This window comes from Eutrigla gurnardus (genome assembly GCF_963514095.1).
Source record: "Eutrigla gurnardus genome assembly, chromosome: 17".
In the NCBI taxonomy this organism is placed as follows: Eukaryota; Metazoa; Chordata; class Actinopteri; order Perciformes; family Triglidae; genus Eutrigla; species Eutrigla gurnardus.
This window is the reverse complement of record NC_139928.1, coordinates 14,899,345-14,908,243: the sequence shown is the minus strand read 5'-3', so window position 1 is coordinate 14,908,243 and position 8,899 is coordinate 14,899,345. Positions and strand designations below refer to the sequence as shown.

Genomic DNA, 8,899 nt, shown 5'->3' with positions numbered 1-8,899 from the left:
CTCTCTCTCGCCACCTCTTTCTGACTCTCTTGCCTCTCCTACCCTCTCTATATTTTCTGTTCTCCTCTCTTACTCCTCTTGTTAATTTAATTCAAATCGTTAAATCGGCGTGAACGCTCTAAACAGCATCGCCAAAACCCACCACAACCACCACCACATTGTAGGTAACACCACTCTCGCTCTGCCACAACTCTCCCTGACCCATTTCCTTCTCACATTGGCTTTTTTCTCTTTCCTCTCACCAACTATCTGTCTGTGTCCCTTGTTCTTATCATATTATCGACCGACTTCCAAGCTTTTCTCAGAACTGCATCATGAAATTATATTACCAGCAATAGTATCTCCTCGGCTGCCTGTGTCTAAATGCTCACAGAGTGCTAATTGAAATGGAGAGCTATTGATCGCATGGATCCACAGTAGTCGTGGCTGTGGAGGTATTAGCTACCAGTCTCTCCTCGTGTCTGTTAGACTTCAGCCTGTTGACTGTAGGAACCAATAATAGAAATAATGATGCAGCCGACATCATAACATGGCAACAAATAATCGATCAGATTGGTCAGGAGCTGTGCAGAGATATGCAGGTTGCGTCGGAATGAAATACTCGAGCAGACTGAAAGGTCACGCCCGCTACACGCTTATCAGTGTCAGGGTGCCCTTGAGCAAAGCGCCGCACTCCGGGCTGCCGTAATAGAGACGATCTGTGTACAACAGTTGATGTTTTGACAGCTCAGAGGTGTGACTGTGTGCAGCTGCAGACCTGTCAGGAAAGCTGCCGTTGTTGAGGAGACAGTATGCTCACTGAACCCTCCCCTGAAATATGAAATAAAGATTTCCCACTGCGAGGAAAGAGTCTCCTCCTTGCTGGCAAAGACATAAAAGCACTTTACTACCACTATAAATACCTCAACTTCCCCTGCTTCTTTCGAACTTCTTCTTCTGCTTTGTACCACCTCCAAATGGTTGTGTTTTAGTCAAAACCTCTCAGCGTGTGGGTGTATCTTAAGGAGGGACTCGTGTCCCCCGTGTTGTCTCATATGGATGCGAGTGTGAGGGTTGACTTGAAAAGTTAATCCTAAAGCATAATGCACATGTTGTTATTGTGACCCGGGGGGGTCCAACTGATATTTAGAAACCAGAGACGGCAGGATGTAATCAGTGAGATTATCAGGAGACAACATGTGAAGCTCTCTGAATAATGAATGAACTTCGGCGAGTGAGTCTGAATTGTGGCCTGTGTTTTTACAATTATATGAAATCTTTTTAATTGGTTAGGTTGTAGTGGATATGTAGCCTCCCTATAAAGATATTCAAACCAGTTTCCTCTCATACTTTCTGTAACAGCCCCACTTACCGGTTGTGTCTTCCCTTTCAGGTGTCTGGAGCGCTGTAAAGACTTTTAAACCAATCAAATTCTAACCCTCAATCAATCATCATGTCATGGTCAAAGGCTTAACCACTTCTTCTCTCTCTCCAGGCTACGTCAGCGATTATCTCAGTCCATCTCCGTATGATGATGTGGTGGGAAGCGACTCATCTGTCATCTCCAAAGTACCCTCCCCTGACCATCCATCCATCATCTACAGCCGCATCGACGACACCTACTCTGGCATCCATGGCGATATCCACGGCGACTCGGACCAGCCGGACAGCCCGCGGTCCGAGGTGTCGTCGTCGGCCGGTGGATACATCAACGGGGACGCGGCCGTGAGCGAGGGTTACACGGTGGATGCGTTTTTCATCATGGACGGGCGGTCGCGGAGGAAATCCGCGGAAAGCCCCAAAGGTGCCATCCAGAGGCACACCTGCAGCGAGTGCGGCAAAACCTACGCCACGTCCTCCAACCTGAGCCGGCACAAGCAGACGCACAGGAGCATAGACAGCAAGATGGCCAAGAAGTGCCCCACGTGCGGGAAAGTCTACGTTTCCATGCCGGCGATGGCCATGCACCTGCTGACCCATGACCTCAAGCACAAGTGCGACGTGTGCAGCAAGGCGTTCAGTCGGCCGTGGCTGCTCCAGGGCCACATGCGGTCGCACACGGGCGAGAAGCCGTTCGGGTGCGCGCACTGTGGCAAAGCGTTCGCCGACCGGTCGAACCTGCGCGCTCACATGCAGACGCACTCGGCCTTCAAGCACTACAAGTGTAAACGGTGTGACAAGACGTTTGCACTCAAGAGCTACCTGAACAAGCACTACGAGTCGGCGTGCTTCAAGGGGGCTTTCTCTCCTTTGAGCTCACTGGGAGAATGATGGAGGTTTACTTGTTTTTTATTTATTGAAATCAAATTTACTGGCACTGTCTCACTCCCTACTCTTTCTGCTTTCCCTCCAACAAGAAGACCAGTACGCCCGAGCCCTTCAAAGCGAGGAAGAAGTGCTTTCTCTGCAAGGATCATGAGGCAAATGACAAGAAAAAAAAAAGAAACAGATTGAGGACATGTCCATTTTTATCAGGACCCTCCAATCCCTCCTTCATCTCCTCATCCGGGAGCGGAGTGAAAAGTTTTCCGATGCTTGATTTAGATTGCCACCTGCTTCAATGAGATACGTCGCCTTCTGAGGTTCGAGTATCTGTGAAGATAAATAAAGCACAGCATATCTAGCTCATCACTTTTTGAAGATACCCAGATCTATTTATGTCCACATCTATCCTCATCCCTCTTTTATTATTATTTTTTTTTTCAACTCATGACAAAACAACACTGAAGCACAATTTTCTCTCCCATCTCTATGACTTTCTGACAAGAATATCACAGGAGTTTAAAGCATGAATCACACTTTCATATTTACTGTTTTTTAAAACAAACATTTACAATTAAGCTGACCTTGGACTGAACTTATGAGAAGGTAAAGCATCAAAACAAAGAAAGCACACTGCATTTGTTCTCGGCAAGTAAACAAGAAAACCTTGTATCGTTTTTTTCCCTTCACACTAGTGACATGCTTTGCCGGCTGTATACTGTGCCAGCTACTGAACTGTGGGGGAAGTATCATACACAAACCTTCCATCACATGGCAGGTATGGCGAAGAACACCTTTGTAGTTGGGGAATTTATCTTTTTTTTGGGGGGGGGGAGGGGGGATAGACATACAACCTTATTATTTCTGGCATTTGTGCTTTACTTGACAGTAAACAGTGGAAGGTGAGAGGAAATTAGGGAGACTGGACTTTCATGGCTGAAAACTTCCACTGAGCCACCAGGGTATTCCTTAACAAACAGTCTTTTCCTACAACCTAAATCCAGTGTTATTTATTTTTTACTTTTCAGTGTCAGGCGAGGATACAGACATTAAAAATGTCCCGATTTTCCTCAAAAGGTCAAACCTTTCTCAAGTGTTCAATCTTGTCTTCTTGTTGCCAGTGGGCCACACCTTATTCAGCTTTGAGGTCTTTTTTTATGTGTTATTTATTGCCTAATTTATTTATTTATTCATATGTTTTTGTAGATGCATTGATTTTCGCACTTTACTTTATTATATTTTGCCTTTGTTACAAATATGCCAAAGCATTTGACACTTTCGAATTGCCGAATACCTTTTTACTTTTTGTCCGCCACTTTTATCACGAAGACTACTGCATGCAAAAAAATAAATAAAATAAATAACAATAGCCTAATAATGGAATCTATGCCAATTTTCTGAATCTTTGGGATATTTTGCCAAACCTCTTAGATAACAGGCAAATTAAAGCAAATTTCTGTCTTGGGCAATATTTCATTCATATCCAATAGAGCAATAATGCATGATATTTTTGAAGAGACGTGAGTCATAACTGCTTGTAACATCTTGATTTTTTCAAGTATCACTATTCTATGTAGTTATGAGAAATGGAATTTCAGGGAGTTAGCAAACCACCTTAGTGTTAAATATGGAGGGTGGGCTTAAGAGCTCTGCATTTAGAGGGATTGTGACACTGTTGTGATTCTTTGAGGCTTTCTCCAGTGACTTCTCTGATTGTGAAAGTGTTTGAACGGATCAAGTTAGCGAGAGCAGGGAGTCAGTTTTCCAATCTCCGCTGATTTAGTATGTCATATTATCTAAAACAATTGCCTCCTAGATATACTTCTATCTTGGCATCATTAGCTTGTTGACAATTATGTCTGCATAAGCATTAGGAGCTGTTGATGCTTCCGGGGATGCACACAGATGGCACAACTCCTTGAGATGGAGGGCTCTGGGTTGGGTCGGGATGGGTCTTTTTGTACATGGTTTATGCACTGCCTGCCTCGTATTATTATTCTAAAATATTGTAGAACGTAGAAGGTACTACCGTAGGCCTCTGGTGCTGAAACATGGATGAAAACACAAACCCAGGACAAGAAAAACATTTAGGTAATTTGTGTGTTCCTGGTATTAATTGTTGAATAGGTGAAACGCAACTTCACAACAGCTCTGGTGGTGAACTCAGCGGGCCACGTTTTTCCCTTGTGAGGATTTAATCACTGATTTTGTTTTTGCTACTTGGCACAACATGAGATATTAATTCACATACAAATGTGAGGACTCTTTAAGAACACTCATCCGCCTGCACAACTTCCGTTTGTTTGTTCTTTCCATCATCTGGCTGTTGTGAGGTCGTTGTGGCGATTCCCAATGCAATTATGAGCATCGTTGAGAAAGAAGAGAAGACATTTGGTCAATATTTCAGCACCAGAGTGCATCAACAAACACTTAGATTCTACTATGAACTACTGTAGCCTACTATAGCCACAAGCTAGTTTACCTATTCTTATATAAAAGCACTTCCTGTTACGAATTATATCTTTCAACTTTTCTTTTTTTTGTTCAAAGATAGTAGCACAATGAAAGAGTTTAGATTCAGGTAGACAATGCCTTGTATGTAGAAATAACAACCTCTTTCTCCTTTTTCTACTATGATGAATCAAAGGTAAAGTCGACGACAAAGATGCTGAAATAACACGCTGTGTTGTCCTTAAGGAACACGTGGAAATATGCTTAAGAATGACACATGGTATAAATGGACATCTTCGTGACGTGTTGTCATTTTTAAAACATATTTATGTGGGAGTATCTTCACCACACTTTTTCTAAGAGTGAATGAAAACTCGACTATTTTCTGGCAAGAGGCCTTGTAAATAAGCACTGATGTGACTTTGGAGTCCGATTATTTCTATCTGTATAGAGTGACAGAGACGATGATGATGATGATGATGATGATTATGATGATGATGATGATGGTGATGATGATGATGGTGATGAATTTTTCTGGAGCTTCCTGCTTTGTTTTGAGTTCTTCCTCTGAGGGTTTTTTTGGGACCTCCAGTGGCGGTTTGAAACAATGTAAAGCACAAAGACAACACTGGGCATTTTGTTTTCACTTCCTAAATAAAAAAAATTGTTCCAAAAAAAAAAAGTATTTTTCTTCATTGAATCCTTCAAAAGTTTAATCCCCATCACTTTTTTTATAGATCTTTTTATTGATATTTTTCCTTTGTGTTTTTGTTTAGTGAGTGTCATTTTTTACAGCGTTCACCTTGTTAAGATTTGACTGCAAACATTTTCTAATTAACAGCTGAGGCTGGTGAGAATGTCATTAATTTGGCAGGTATTTAGTCACAAAACAACATTTTGGACCTGATGATGGCGACTCCATGACATCATCAGGGTTATTTTCTCAGACTAGAAGCTCCTCCCATCCACTGAAGACATTATAGCCTACAGCTGCTTTCACTGGCAGGGTGGTACTCTTGAGGATGAGTAAACTGACCTTTAAAATCAATGGTGTCACCCTTTAAAGAGTGCATTTACAACCGTGTATGTTAGCAGCTGCTATACAAATGCCATAAAGTCCTTCAGGGGGATGTTTACGGCTTCTACACATGAGCTTACAAGTAAGTAAATGTTGAAAGCATAATGTCATGGCTATAGCTTGGTTCTCTTTCAGCTTAACTTTCACGATGCAACCGAAGAGGAAGCCGCTGTTGCTTTCTGTGGCAGCTATTAGTTGCAATCCAAGGTAATGGAAATGGTGGATGGTGGAACAACCATTGGCACCAACAATAATACCGCTTGGAAATCTACTTGCAACTTTAACAGTTATAGTAAAATAATTTGTAAAAGTGTGTTAACTGTTGTTTTTGGCCCATGCATGTTCATTACTCAGTAAACGCTTACTGAGTGTTTTGTAAAAGGTTCATTAAGATGATTGGCCTCCAGCATAAAAAAACTGCAATTATTATTTGCAATGCTCTCTCTCTCTCTCTCTCTCTCTCTCTCTCTCTCTCTCTCTCTCTCTCTCTCTCTCTCTCTCTCTCTCTCTCTCTCTCTCTCTACCCTGTGGCGACTGTGCAGAGGTCAAGTGAGTGTGTGTGTGTGTGTGTGTGTGTGTGTGTATGGTTGAGTGATTTTAAATGCTGGTGTCATACATGAACAGGGAAGCTGATGTCAGTGCAATGTCTTTAACCTTGCGACACAATGTGTGAATGTGTACGTATGTACAATGTGTGAATGTGAATATATAGTTCTATTAAATAGTAATACTTGAATTTGTTGTATCATGCAGTTCAGTGATTTGGTAAACTGTATCCAGGTAGTTAATATGTACATGAAAGCCATTTTGGATCATTTATATTAAACTGAATGTAATGACGTACAACATTATGCTATTTTATCGATGTAATAAACGTAATGGCATGTTGCTACCGTCGATTATATAGCTGCACTCCCTTTTTAATGGGTCGATTAATGATCTCTTATAATGTACAATACATAACCTCTAAAAACATGTGAGTTAAATCCATTGTAACATAACAGGCTTTCTTAATAAGCACCACAAGAGCAAAACAAAATGATTATTTTTTTTGACTCGTGAGCACAAAATGTACATGAGTTACAAAAGATGCGTTGCTGTCGCTACGTGTGCACAAATCAATTAAGGAGAATTTCAATTTAATTAAGCGTGTTCATGTTTTCTTGAAGTGCAAGTGGGACTTTAATCAATTAGACTGTCGACAAGAAAAGGAGAACAGTAAGACACCAGAGACTACAGCCGTTCCAAGGCACAGCGTGTCTTGATTCATTGTCACTGAACAGCTTGTTTTCCCAGAAAAAAATTGGCAAACATTCAACGTTTTTAAATACAGAACGAGATATATTTAGGTTTGTTTTCTGCCACACAGTGTTGCTGTACATTTATTAGAGTTTCTTCTTGTTCGTAGGTACGTGAACGTGAACTGCTGTATGTGTGGAAAGAAGCGTTTTAAACTCCTGATTCACCTTGAATTGTCATTAAAATATTGAAGACTCCACAGCTTCAAAGACACTCAATAGCAAAGAAGCAGCACTCTAAGCTCCGCCAATTGATTGAAATAGTATACACTTCCTGTCTTCTAAGTGGGTGTGGTCATGACCTGTATGTCCCTCCACCCATCCCCCATCAAGAACATCATGTGGATGAATAAAGGCAGATTTAGTTATTGTTATATTTGTATAATGTCTCTGATATTTTCTTCATGAACGTTAGTTCCCAGATCTTGCAAGTGTGTTACTGAGACTGAGAAAGGATGTTAACAAGCTGATTTTTAGCAGGTATAATTTATACCATGTTATGTTAGTTTAGCACGCTAGCATACATGGTAAAACATACAATAACAGACAATGGTAAAAGTATAATTTTTTGTCAGATAAAAATCTTAAATCTCTTAAATCCAGTTTACCATCTTTAACCCACCCAGCTGGCTTCACTACAACAGCACATTAGCTTTAGCGTGACTAACCATGACATGCTCTCACCAACAATTAGTATAAAAGAGGGTCAATACAACATAGTAAGTTAGACCACTATCGCCCAGATGTAGGATCTCATTGACTGCGATTGGCTACCATCTGCCAGTGCTTCACCTCTAAAGACAAATGACCTTCCATTAAAAGGTGATTGATTTTCTCCTATCGCTAATAAAGCTATTGATTTTCTCATATTGCCTTTGGTCCACTGATGATACTAATTCTAATATTCACTGGACCTGAAAAAAGGTTTCCTAGATATAATAGCCACTGTCAGTGTGTGTGTGTGTGTGTGTGTGTGTGTGTGTGTGTGTGCGTGTGTGTGTGTGTGTGTGTGTTTTATACCAACATCTATGAAATCCATACTAGCATTATTTCACTTTCTGTTAAACTCTACATTACACTAGTCTCCTGGACTAGTATGGATCCACAGTTGGCAGCTGGCTGATCCAAAAGAAAATTCATTAAATAAATTACAAATGGTGTAAACACAGAGCTGTACAATCTAAAGCCCATCTTTGAATTGTAAAATCTTGATATCAGATGACATCAGACTTTTTTTTTTACATACTATATTACTTTTCTCGACATACTATACTACGATTTTTTTTTAAACTTTTTTCGACATACTATATTATGACTATTATCTCACTTTTTACAAAACTATGACATTTTTATTACTTTTTTCAACAAACTATACTGACCTTTTTTTTTTTACTTTCTACAAAATACTATACAATGTCTTTTTTCGACATAATATACTGTGACTGTTTTTTTTTTACTTTTTTCAACATGTTATTATATATATTATGACTTTTTAAAACTTTTTTCGAAATTTTATATACTATGACTATTTTCGTACTTTTTTTCGACATACTATACTGTGACTTTTTTCGATATACTATACTATTACTTTTCTCAAACTACTTTTTTAAAAATACTATACTATTACATATTTCGACATACCGGTACAATAACTATTTTTGACATACTACTACGTACATACACTGTACTATTACTTTTCTCAAAATACTATACTATGACCTTTTTCAAAACTTTTTTCAACATACCATACTATTACTTATTTCGACATACAATAACTATTTTCGACATACTATACTATGACTTTTTTTAAACTTTTTTCGACATACTATAC

General features: G+C 39.8%; 1 protein-coding gene across 1 annotated transcript in view; it reads left to right on the top strand.

The window, feature by feature from the left end:
* Nucleotides 1-5,348, top strand: part of LOC311028288 (transcriptional repressor scratch 1-like) — an 8,486-nt gene extending 3,138 nt beyond the window's left edge. The window contains exon 2 of the mRNA XM_084032745.1: nucleotides 1,475-5,348. Coding sequence (XP_083888871.1) covers nucleotides 1,475-2,250 — 776 coding nt within the window. The 3' untranslated portion in view covers nucleotides 2,251-5,348. The remainder of the gene's footprint in view (nucleotides 1-1,474) is intronic.
* Nucleotides 5,349-8,899: the final 3,551 nt, after the last annotated feature.